This window comes from Ylistrum balloti, unplaced genomic scaffold (genome assembly GCF_031769215.1).
Source record: "Ylistrum balloti isolate Yb309-2 unplaced genomic scaffold, AGI_CSIRO_Ybal_v1 Utg371016, whole genome shotgun sequence".
Taxonomy (NCBI): Eukaryota; Metazoa; Mollusca; class Bivalvia; order Pectinida; family Pectinidae; genus Ylistrum; species Ylistrum balloti.
In genome coordinates, this window is record NW_026782565.1 from 457,564 (window position 1) to 470,624 (window position 13,061).

Consider the following 13,061-nt stretch of genomic DNA (forward strand, 5'->3'; position numbering starts at 1 on the left):
ATATATTTCAACAATAACAAAATTTAAAAGCATTGTACTGTGCAATTAATAATGTTTAACTACAAGGAGAAAAGACACACCTGCCAAACATCCTGAGGCTCTGTCGACAGACTGACCCTAGCTGAGATGGAGCCAGTGGTACTGTTGATCTGGAAACGTTTACTGGCCTCCTCAGGTCCAACAAAGTAGTAACTCAATTTGCTGTTGAAGGATGTCTGGGAAAGGGAAAGAAAATAGCCAACTTAGTTTGTATGATAGGAACATTATATGTACTACTGACCCAACATATTGCAAAACAGGGTAGAAACATTATTGTAATATCTTGTAGGTATAATTGTAATACAGGGTAGGGGCATTGTAATATCTTGTGAGGACATTGCAATACAGGGTAGGGACATTGTAATATCTTGTGAGGACATTGTAATACAGGGTAGAGACATTGTAATATCTTGTGAGGACATTGTAATACAGGGTAGGGACATTGTAATATCTTGTGAGGACATTGTAATACAGGGTAGGGATGTTGTAATATCCTGTGAGGACATTGTAATACAGGGTAGGGACATTGTAATATCTTGTGAGGACATTGTAATACAGGGTAGGGACATTGTAATATCTTGTGAGGACATTGTAATACAGGGTAGGGACATTGTAATATCTTGTGAGGACATTGTAATACAGGGTAGGGACATTGTAATATCTTGTGAGGACATTGTAATACAGGGTAGGGACATTGTAATATCTTGTCAGGACATTGTAATACAGGGTAGGGACATTGTAATATCTTGTGAGGACATTGTAATACAGGGTAGGGATGTTGTAATATCTTGTGAGGACATTGTAATACAGGGTAGGGATGTTGTAATATCTTGTGAGGACATTGTAATACAGGGTAGGGATGTTGTAATATCCTGTGAGGACATTGTAATACAGGGTAGGGACATTGTAATATCTTGTGAGGACATTGTAATACAGGGTAGGGATGTTGTAATATATTGTGAGGACATTGTAATACAGGGTAGGGATGTTGTAATATCCTGTGAGGACATTGTAATACAGGGTAGGGACATTGTAATACAGGGTAGGGATGTTGTAATGCATGATAGTGTCATTGCATTATTTTGTGGGAACATTTCACTACACTGTAATGCATTGTAGTATATTCAAGAAATGTTGTATTACAGTGCAAAAACATAATTCATGATAGGAAAATAGTATTACAGAGTATTAACACAGAAAATACTGGGTAGCTTCATTGTAATTAAGGGTTTGGATTCTGATTAGAATTGTTCTGGGATTGTGTGACAGTCAGTAGATGTTAACTTTAACCAGACGTTTGAATCTGATTTAAACCAATTTGATAATAATCAAATATAATAGCAGCCTTTATTTATTTATTTTTTTTTAAATCAGCATCATTAATTCATATTTTTCAAAGATAAAAATAAGTTAAAAATTTGTCTATTATTTAACTATAGGAACAGTGGTAATGTATGATAGAAAAATAAATGGTTACAATTTGTTACATGGATAGCCAACTCACTGGAGGATCTGGATCAGTAGCAGAGACAGTGATGATGTTGCTGAAGATAGGTATGGCTTCAGAGATTTCAACTTCATAGCCAAAGGGACTAACAAAAGATGGAGGATCGTTTCGGTTAATATTAATGGTCACTGTTGCTGTTGCTGACTTCGGTGTTGCACTGGTGTCCCGCACAATAACACGTAACTGCAAGTATTCACCAAAATATAGATCATAACAAAGGACATACAGAATGATCATGTCGCTGAATATCATATCATTATCATGACCTAGAACACTGAAAACAGTTATTTACACAGGAGATTAGTTATTCATAAGATTATTTCAGTAATCTGCCTTTATCCACTAAATATCCACTTCTTTTATAACAATATATATGTCATAAAGCCATACATGTTAAGAGAATATACCCAAACAAATAACATATTGTGTTACCTATAAATTTCCCCCACACAAAGTTAAATGATATTATTCACAGTCACAAAACTTAATGGGTAGTCCTTGACTCATAAATTTGGAAACTGTTCACCTGAAACAAACCATACATAATTCTGGTTTAAAAAGCCAATTCAAAAGTAACCACCAGAGTTGTTGTGGTCTGTACTATCTATACAGTCAAGGAAATGGACTTACAACATAGTCTAGTGGCCGAGCAGGGTCAGAGGAAATGAGATTAGATACAGAGATCAGCCCTGTGAATGGAGAGATGGTGAAGTAGTCATTGGCAGCTCGTCCATCCTCCAGTGTGTAAAATAAGTTGTTCTCTGGCATCTGCAATATTGACAAACCATATGACACACTGATATTCTTGAAACTATATTACACATACAGGATCTTGCATGAATTTCCAATTCAAACCCAGTATATGAAAAAAGTCTTGGATTTTTCATTTTAGCAAGTCTGCTAACTAAAATGAAAATCTGATGACAAATTTCATTCTGAATAATCCTGTATGAAATGGGAATGAAAATGTGTTTGGTTGCATAAACAACCATCCAGCTAATTATTACAGAAAATATGTTTTAAACTCTCTTTCATGGAGTCAACTAGGCTGTTTAGCTAGGATTATCTTTGTGATGTCAAGAGTAAGAGACATCGTTACTTTGGCATTTCCTGATGTCACAATACACCAATTACATGTAGTATTCTGTTAAAAAAAATGACACATGTGTATTCAATGAAAAACATAGATTGATAAACATATCACCTATCATGTTAAAGATTTTTTATTTCTATAGTATCATTTGGCATGTTACCGTAGTGTCAGAATCTGTGGCGTTGATATCCAGTATGGGGGTTCCCTTCGGGTCGTAGTCATTGGCAAACGCAGTGTAAGTGCTAGGTAATATAGATGGACCAAATACATTTCTATTGATCTTAATAGTGACTGTAGCACGGCTCACTGCCTCAGGTTCGCTGGTATCGAAGGCCTCAATGAGTAACTGTAATAACAAAAATCTCTGTTTAGAAGACACATAATAATATATATATATCTATATAAAGATATTAAAATATAAAGGTCGAATTCACCGTGTCCAGTGAAATATATCAAAATAACATCATATCAAATTAAGCACAAGTGCTTTCATGTCTGAACCTTCAAAAAGCCTAATCTAAATACATTTTCTATCACGTAATTACAAGAGTTTTGTTAGAAGAAATTTTAATGTATATCTAAATATAGAATCTAGTAAGTAATATCGACAGTACGGTCCTATATTGATAATGGATTATAACAAACAAATATTCATTGGATGCGTATTACTTGAACCTGTCCCTTTTATCAAGACACAGATATTACATAAATTACATCACATGTATAGATCATAAAACAAAAACAAAGTTATATATCTAAACTGAGAGTGGTGGTGTACATTTGGGTGTCTCGATAATGCACGTCAATCGTTTTCGTTATATGCTCAGTGTCTAGAGTGCAAAACATGCTGAGATTGAAATAAAACATTTTTGAAACAACAACTTGGTATGGTTTTTTTGTCCATTATAAAGGGCCTTTGGCGTCCATCGGCCGAAAGGGTTATATAAAAGAAGAGACATATAATGAATGGAGATTAGCTACCACAGACGGCCAAGACAGTAAAAGCATAGTCGTCTTGTGAATGTCTCCTTCAGATCAATATTCCACCAGAGGTACTTACAAAGTAGTTAGGGAACAAGTTGGTATTGAGGTGTAAATCCTTATTCACATAAATAACACCCGTTGTAGAATCTAATCTGAAGTATTCAGTTCCTGGTGCAAATCCTTTCACCTCATACCGGAGAGATCCCTGTAGTATGGAAAAAAAAAAGAAAGATCCACATTAAACAAGTGTTTTCTCTGTAAATTCCTTGCTTTCCTGTACAGAAACTCAGTCTATAATTGTCTAATGAATGACCAAACTGACTACATTGTTCAATAAAACAACAGAAGTGGTAAATCGTAAAAGTCGTGATGGTAACAACATATACTGTCATTCTACATGGTCTGTAGCATAATTATGATGCAGGAATTTTAATCAAAGTAATGAAAGTAACCTTATCATTTTTGATATATTTGTTCTTAAAATTTTTGGAGTATTTCTGTGTTATCTGTCTGTATAGAAAATCACCTGTAGATCGGAGTCTGAAGCAATTACAGCAGTGGCTGTGGTATTGATACTCTGGGTTATGGGGATGGTCACTTCGTAGTTGTTTTCTGTGAATATTGGCGGTCCTGCTAGTGCCGTCACAGACAGGAATACAGTGGTAGTGTCGTTTCTGACAGGGTTACGGGTGTCAAACACAAACACGTTGAACTAAAGATAAAAAACATTTACTTATGATTTGTAAAACTATCAACTTTCATTGAATTTTAAACTTAATTACATACTGCAGTAAAAACAATGGACTGATTGCAGTAGGGCTGTAAAATTTATTCTGATTTTCAATAAAGATATATCGAAATCAGCAAACAGACTCCTGAAGTTTTGATATATTCAGTTTCAATTCGTGGCATTCTACTGTAACAAACGATTTAGCTACACGTTGACATAAGAGAAAAAGAGATAATCTCATATATTTATCAATAATAAAGATATTCTCTTATAGCCTTGGTAAGATAATCGAATATGAAAACATTCAACTCTATTTACATTAAAACTGTTTGGTGTTCCGACAGTCTCCAGTGACTTGTATAGGATAATGGCTCCACTGTCCCGACTTAGAGTTAAGTACTGCATGTCTTGGGCACTCATGTCAGAGGTGTAAATTAACCTATCCTGTAAAGATATGCATCACATGCATAAATATATCATATATAATAATCAGCTGGAATAGCGAAAAAAAAAAAAAAAAACCAATTCACTGCTGAACTTGTAATAAAAGAAACAGAATATGATTTGTATCAAACGTTCTCAAATAATTAACTAATCCATTGGTAGCATAATATATTGAAGTGATATTAAATGGAAATAGCAATTAACAAGGCTTTAAATATCAGGTAGCTTACCCCATCAGCATCACTGGCGGACAACTGGAACAAAACTGTGCCCAACTCAACGTTTGCCCGTACCACTTCTACATATCTCCTTGGGTTGAAGACTGGTCCAGTAGGATTACGATTTATTCTTACAGTCAATTCACCATATGCTTTGTTGTTTGGCCAATAACTGTCATATACTTCAACTCTTAGCTGAAAAAAGTAATTAAAAGAAAAACTTGAATTTCTCTCCGACTTACATATGTGTATCAGCAATAAATATAATAGATGCCATATGTCAATACACAGTTTCATACAGTGGATGAACTGAAATTGGTCAGGTACGACTAATAACCACAAAAGATCTGTTACCAATATTTGTTATGAAATGGCTTGTAGCTGTTACACACTGCAGTGAGATAATTTCCTGGAAAAGCTGGTCCAAGATTAAATACAACATCTGAGTAAAACCAACACAGCACACAATGACGAACAAAACATGATGACCATCGGTCATCTTGATCCTCCAGTCAGATGATCTCAAAACAGATTTATTCATGATCGACATGAAACAAAAATATGATTATTATTGTGTTGGACAGGAAGTTGTGGAAAAGACATAGATTATACACTATAGATCCTGGTATAAAATGATGACAGGGCCACCTGCTCTCAGCTGATTTATATATACCTTATACTCCATATTCTCCTGGGAATCAGACTTTGGGACGTTAAGGATGGTAATTTCACCAGTGAGAGGATCCATCTTGAAGAATGTTTGGGCTGGGAAGACCCCTACCAAATTGTAGGTCAAATTGCCCTTTAAAAAAAATAAAGGTATTAATTTGCATTGGTTTTAAACTGGATACAACACTGTGTTTATAACAACATAACAATGAAACTTTGCACATTTCTCATTCACAATAAATAGCAATCATACCACTAAAATGCTTACTCGTCTGTCCTGACCTGAAGCTATCACATCCAACATAAAATGTTTCAGGAGTGTCAAATTTAGCATTAGTGCTTTCATTTCTGAATCTTCATAATGCCTAATGAATTCCCCAGATACATTTTTTATGACATCATAACAAGCATGTTGTTTAAAAAAATCATAGTACTAAAATGTCAAACTGTATCTAAAGCAAAAATGTAAATACTTACTCGTCTGTCCTGATCTGAAGCTGTCACATCGAACACAGATGTTCCAGGAGTGGAGTCCTCATTGATATTTATTGTGTCGGGCAAGTTAGTGAACGCTGGGTTGGACAAATCTCTGGGAACAATGACAGTCACAGTGGACCTAGCAGTTTTTGGGCTTGGTACTCCATTGTCACTGGCTTCTATTCGTACCTTTGGGAAGAAATCATTACCATGGATAACGTATGTTGGGCTAAAAACTACATGTAATAGTGTCGCCTACCTCTAGCCATCCGATATCTGGTCATGTTCTTCAAATTCAAGGGTGACCGGGTGTTTTGAAGGGTCAAGGGAAAAGCCCTAAGGGTCAATTCTATTGTATTCTTATCACATTTGTATGTATTTAGATTTGATTTTGAAAGTTTTAAACCCTGACCAAAAAATAAAAGGAAAATAATGTGTTTCAAGCATTTATCACGATTGAGCGGGTAATGATATAGCAAATATCAGACTGACATTATGCAAACAGGCAAGTTGGCAACACTGAAATAATAAACTTTATATCTAAGTCTGTAACTATATCGTATTTAAGTCTGTAACTATATTGTATTTAAGTCTGTAACTATATTGTATTTAAGTCTGTAACTATATCATATTTAAGTCTGTAACTATATCGTATTAGTTTCTGTGTAGTCAAACTAAAGCGAAACAGTGGCTCTCAAAATGTGCACTCTCCTTCACAAGAAATATTTGAGATTTGTTTTTGTTTTCTTTACATATTTGGACAAAACACTATGTTTTTTAAATATATGAAAATATCAAATAAATAATGAAAAAAAATACAATAAAAAATGAAACAACGGGCTTGAAAAAGTTAGTGAAACAAATGTTTTTTTCTTCTTGATATTTTCTGTTTACATATATAGGTGTCTTTATGTACACTTACTGTATATATCTGTGTGACATCTGGATCTGTAAGAAGACTCTTCTTTAGTGACAAACGACAATCTTTATCCACCATGAAGAATTCTTGGGCCTTAACATCACTGATGATCGAACAGGTCAAAGTGGGCTAAAAGAAAACAGATGTTCAAGTTAGCATATTTGTTTAAAAAAATGAACAATATAAATGAATAAGTTTTCTTTTAATAAATTATAAATGGAAATTTATTCCATATCTATACATGTTTTATATCTTCACCAAACAGAGCTATTTCAAAGGAATCCATGTTTGTTTAAGTTTCAAAGTCTTTTATTTTCATTCTTAGAGTAAGGCATGATACTTGGATAGCCTTCAAGAATAACTTTCAACTCTATAGATCTGGTAGATTCAAGGGTGGGGGACCTGAAGAACTTACGCTGTCTGGGTCTGTCACATTCAAGGCGAGGGACCAGAAGTCTGGGTTGGTACTTTGTGGCAGTTCCACTTGTTGGTTGATTGGGTAAAATGTGGGACCATTCAGGTTCCTGGCCACATCTATGACTACAGTACCAGTTCTTCGCAGACTGGGTTTTCCAGTGTCATATGCTACAACTTTCAACTGTCAAAAACCAAAAGTCATAATTTTACTTCATTATTTTGATATAACTATTATTAACAAAATTAAAAAAGGAAAATAAAAGATACTGGTGTTTTCGGTAATGTTCTAAAAGCAGTTTGCTGTTGATTCAAAACTGTAAAATAATATTGGGGAAAAATGACCTTGATCACAGTTGGATAATGTAATCAAGATTATTTCTCACATAAGGCAAAGCTCATCCAAATGACAGGTTAGCACTTCCTGTGTTAAAATAACCGAAGTATAACATGAGAACTACAATTATAATCTGATACAATTGGAGTTGGTTTAACAGAAAATACATTTATCTTAATTTTTCTTGTGTAAACCATCAGATCTTTGACAGTCCTTTTGAATTATCTTATCGGTTTCAAAACTATGAAATAAATTGACTGGTTAATGGCAAAAAAACAATACTAGTGTGTCTTCAGATCAGATCTAAGTTAGTTGAAAGTAAAGCAGTAGATGTGATGTATTTACAGTATAGCTTAGGAGATTCAGGCCATCCTGTCTCAAGTCCCTGATGATGGTCACTTCTCCACTCTTATTGTTCACACCAAAGAAACTTTGGGCAGGGTAATCACCTACAGTTTCGTACATAATCTCGCCCTGGAAAGAAACATCTTTTGTCACTGATCCTTTACACAGAACACAATATCTCATACAGTTCTTTCAAGTTCTAAATTTTCTAAACTTAAAAATTTGAATGACTTTTCTATCTTTAATTAAGCATTAGTTATTGATAATACAATGCTCTCCATGATATACCTCAATGTGTTACCTATACCTCTTACATACCTACCAATGACTTTGACTCCTGCTTACATTGATGACCTTGATAAAGTTGATACATTACAGAGGTATTGACCTTAGAAGTGTTGGCAACTTTGATACACTTACCACTGTTGTGACCTTGACATACTTCTGTATATTTTTGACCTTGACATTCACTTAACAATTCCTTGAAACACATACTCAGTTGAGATCTCACCCAAGTCATTGACCTTGATCCTTTTGGCTAATGTGGTGACCATGACACACTTACCAGTGTTGGTATCCTTGTAGCAGACACAGTGGTCAATAGCTTTCCAACATTATCATTCTCCAGGGCATTTGCTTGGTAAGTTGGTAAGCTGAATGAAGGCAGCTGGCCTCGGACAACACCAATCACCAGCTGAGTATTAGCAGTCTTTTCATTGGGATATCCATTATCTGTCACAGTTACTTGGCACTAGTAACAACCAAATGGGTAAGAAATAGACTAAAAGTGACTAACACTCATCAAATTGACTACACCTCAGGGGAACCAGAAATTGACTACATCAACATACTTTAGTTTATAGTAAGCTGTTTAGCTAAGAGTTTTTCAGACAATATTGTCTAGAGCTCAAAATAACAACAAGTTAATACTACTTAAATATTCTCAATGACCAAAAGTTAGACGGCAATATTCGTTTTAAATTCTACCAATAAAATTACAATATTCATTGATGTTACCGAATTTTGAAATCAGCATTATAACAATGGTTTGTTAAATGGTCTAAAAATAAACCTACAAAAGCACATGGATTATTGCAGACATAAATAATCAACTACATACGATGTACTGCAGGTCACTTGTTAATTCTTGGTTTTCTTTCAGATAAACTATGCCAGTGGAGGACACAATGTAGAAAGCCTCAAGACAGCGAGTGTTGCCAGTTAGTGAATACGTCAGAGTATCCTGAAACACATATTATTTTCTTGTGATTGGTTTTGATGAAAATTTAAAGATAATATCAACGTTAACCAAAATTATGCAAATTAGTATTCATGCATCAACTGTATGATCCAATGGGTAAAATGTTTAATGTGAAAAAAGGAAAAGGTAATTAAATTTTAAGAAATTATATGTAATATCACCCCTATTACGGAGAGATCATTAAAGTTGTTGACAAGAAGTTGTATCATAATACATATAATAATCATTCAGTAAGACTTTTAATCCATATTTCTTTCCCAAATAGCGAAGTACAACAGTATCGAGGGTGTCTTACATTATCTGCATCATTTGCCATGATCTGTGTAACACTGGTGCCCAATGGGTCATCTTCTTGGATACTAGCAGTGTAGCTAGCCTGGGAGAAGGAGGGCGAGTTCGGATTCCTCTCCATGGTAATGACAACCAGACCATCACTATATACACTGGGGTTAGCATTGTCGTATGCACGTAATGTCAGCTGGTAACAAAATCAGAAACTTCATCATCACATGATGTTTACAAGTGATAAATGATCAGACAAGAAACCCATTGTCTGATCTGATGCCATACACAACTAGTTCATTGTCAAACTTTCAAAGAAATATTTCAAATTCAGCAAGTTAATACAATTAATTGACTTGGATGATCTTCAGAGTTTTGACAGCGTTTATGTGACCTACATTTTCCCGAAAGTGTTGACAGTACGTTGATGTGTCTAGATACCCTAAAAATGTTGACAGTAAGTAGAACACTGGCTCTTGATAAGCTAGACCATTATGATAGTAAGTAACTACCTGAGGTGGCATTGTTTTATAGTCAATAAAACAACAGCTCTACATCAGAGGACTTACCTGATACACTGCTGTTCGATCACCTCTAAGATCTTGGCTCACAGATATCTGTCCAGTAGTTGAGTTGACAGAAAAGAAATGAGTTGCTGGAGGAATTCCTGTGATCATATAGCGAATATCTGCCTGAGGAAGCACTGGTTGGTGAGCTGCAGACACTGTTACCACACTGTAACCAGTGCCAACATTTTCTTTCAGGTTCACATCATATTCGGAGAGACTGAATATTGGTGCTGTGATCCTCTGAACAAAAACATTAGCGTCGACTTCTTGGGTCCTTGGAGGATTGCCATTATCTGTTGCCCTGACTACCATCTGTGAAAAATAAAGATTCCATTGAACTTGTCACATTGTCTCTATCAGCAGAATTTGTATATAAAGATGGAAGGAACTTCACATAAAATATGTTTAATTTACTTGTAGGATCAATTTACTTATCGACATATTAACAGACTTAAAAAGTAAAGCTGAATGCATAAATAAGGAAATATGTTAACAGAGTGAAGAACAGATGATGAAATTTGTGGAGGACTAGAAAATGATAACACTGCTACAGTATGTAATTATTCTGATGAACTTACCGAAAAAGATGGCACAGTGCTACTCGTTAGAGGTTCCCGGAGGTACATGTAACCTGTTGTGCGTTCTATGATGAAATATTTCAAGGACTGACCATTGGGTTGTGCGCGCGCGCGCGCGCGCGCGCGCGCGCGCGCGCGCGCGCGCGCGCGCGCGCGCGCGCGCGCGCGCGCGCGCGCGCGCGCGCGCGCGCGCGCGCGCGCGCGCGCGCGCGCGCGCGCGCGCGTGGTGGTGGTGGTGGTGTTTGTCGCCGATAAGATCATACACCACTTCATCCTGTGAAATAGTATTATTGTTAAGTCATAACACAGCTTGAAGTCAATGACTACAAAATGAAGGTCTGACAAAATAAACAGGTTTTATTTACAGTGAACCTTTGATAATCAGGACAGCTTCATTCCCGATTGTCTGCATTACCAGTTTTCCAGACTGCCAAGTTTAGTTAACTGGACAATCCCTCTCCTTGATTATATAAAGCTAAAGTTGTCAGTGTGATGCTGTTGATTGCTTTTAAATAAAATGATGGCCCAATGTCGCTGTGTTTCAATGACTTATATTGACAAGTGTTAATTACATTTTTTGTTTATTTTACTCTCGCTTCATTTACACATTATATCCTGGCAAACAACAATTCTCTTACTATACAAGTAGACATGTATAAATACTGAATAATTTAGAATAGAATTAATTGTCAGGTGTTCGAAAACAACACTTTATCTTTGATATTGTTGTTAGAATGAATTGATTTTGTCCTGTATTGAAGTAAGGTAAACTGTGATAAAGTTTTGCAGGTGACTTCCTCGGCCAATAATCTGACAGTAGTCACTATTACCCTACAAAGTGTCAAGCAGTGTAATGTACATCTCTGGCACGATGCATTGACACAACAAATGCTCTATACGTGGTAACAGAAAATATGCAGACTAATGCAGTAATATTACTGTGTCCAATTCATTTCCGAATACTGTATATTTGTGAAATACATCTCTTAATAAAACACTCATGTTATACACTAAATAGGATACACATATACTATGTCACACAGATATTTTAATGGGATTTAAATATTTCCAATTATCCAATTTTTTTTCATTGTGTAATGTTACTCCTGGAAGTTTAAATGGTTCCAATGTAGAGATTTTTTATTGGAGAAAATTTTATGGTTTAGGTATAAAAAAAGTGCTTTTGGATTCGAAAATTGATTAGTTTATTTAATCAGTCATATCAAGAAATATTAATATTGATACAAAAAAAAAAAAAAATAAATGAATAAAGTAAAATCCTCCAAAAATATCCAATGCTTGTTGAATGATAGGAATTTTTAAGTTGGTGATTTGGTGCTGTTGATAGGCCAATGACATGAATAGACTGACAATTAAAAGTATTTCAGAAAACACGAAAAGAACTTACACCATCATTGTCTGTAGCAGTAATGTTAAAGATGAGAACGCCCATGGGAGTGAGTTCACTTTTAACGGTGGAATAGTCAGTCCTGTCAAACACAGGGCCATTTATGTTACGTCTCACATTGATGGTCAGATACATAGTGCCTCGAAGATCTGGGTTTGCACTGTCATAAGCCTCAATAGTCAACTGGAACACAAATTAGATATATGAATAATAATGTTTTGTAGTTAAAATAACATAATATCAGTCCTCAAGAAGTCCTTGTTTATAGTGAAATACTTACAACGTATGAGGTCCTTGCTAGTCCATCTTCCTTCAGGCTTCTTGTGATAAGAATATTGCCATCTTGAAGAATACCGAAGAATGTCTGGGCTGGGTAATTACCAGTGATCTCGTAAGTAATATTTCCCTGTAAAACAGATGTATACACTATTTAATACAAAGAAACTTTACCCTACAAATATAAAGTCATCTGTGGTCTTTGTTGCTACTATGCAATTCAACTTGTGCTTTGATAATTCATCTAGAAGAAATACCATAGTTACATACCCGTAGGTCATTATCTGTAGCCGTGGCGGTGTACACAATAAAGTTAAGAGGATCTGTTTCATCAATAGTAGTTTCGTGTGTTGAATCCGCAAATACAGGGGCCTGTTCATCTCTGTCTACCTGTATAGTAACTTGTGCAATGGCTGACTTTTCAGGTAAACGCTGGTCAGAAGCCCTTACAGTAAACTAAATCAAAAGAAAAAGTGTAAAGTGTTACAGTAATTCTAGTTTACTCAAATAT

General features: G+C 35.3%; 1 protein-coding gene across 1 annotated transcript in view; it reads right to left on the minus strand.

Annotated features, from left to right (window-relative positions):
• LOC132560117 (protocadherin Fat 4-like) overlaps positions 1 to 13,061 on the minus strand; it is a gene marked incomplete at its 5' end in the record, with an annotated part of 96,468 nt that overhangs the window by 15,424 nt on the left and 67,983 nt on the right. The window contains 22 exons of the mRNA XM_060224762.1: positions 81 to 215; positions 1,544 to 1,729; positions 2,177 to 2,314; positions 2,800 to 2,985; positions 3,700 to 3,828; positions 4,150 to 4,335; positions 4,672 to 4,797; positions 5,028 to 5,210; positions 5,689 to 5,817; positions 6,162 to 6,350; positions 7,084 to 7,209; positions 7,496 to 7,678; positions 8,177 to 8,305; positions 8,742 to 8,927; positions 9,297 to 9,419; positions 9,733 to 9,915; positions 10,289 to 10,600; positions 10,867 to 10,969; positions 11,109 to 11,140; positions 12,275 to 12,457; positions 12,555 to 12,680; positions 12,821 to 13,006. Of these exons, the coding sequence (XP_060080745.1) occupies positions 81 to 215; positions 1,544 to 1,729; positions 2,177 to 2,314; positions 2,800 to 2,985; positions 3,700 to 3,828; positions 4,150 to 4,335; positions 4,672 to 4,797; positions 5,028 to 5,210; positions 5,689 to 5,817; positions 6,162 to 6,350; positions 7,084 to 7,209; positions 7,496 to 7,678; positions 8,177 to 8,305; positions 8,742 to 8,927; positions 9,297 to 9,419; positions 9,733 to 9,915; positions 10,289 to 10,600; positions 10,867 to 10,969; positions 11,109 to 11,140; positions 12,275 to 12,457; positions 12,555 to 12,680; positions 12,821 to 13,006 (3,459 nt within the window). The remainder of the gene's footprint in view (positions 1 to 80; positions 216 to 1,543; positions 1,730 to 2,176; positions 2,315 to 2,799; positions 2,986 to 3,699; positions 3,829 to 4,149; positions 4,336 to 4,671; positions 4,798 to 5,027; positions 5,211 to 5,688; positions 5,818 to 6,161; positions 6,351 to 7,083; positions 7,210 to 7,495; positions 7,679 to 8,176; positions 8,306 to 8,741; positions 8,928 to 9,296; positions 9,420 to 9,732; positions 9,916 to 10,288; positions 10,601 to 10,866; positions 10,970 to 11,108; positions 11,141 to 12,274; positions 12,458 to 12,554; positions 12,681 to 12,820; positions 13,007 to 13,061) is intronic.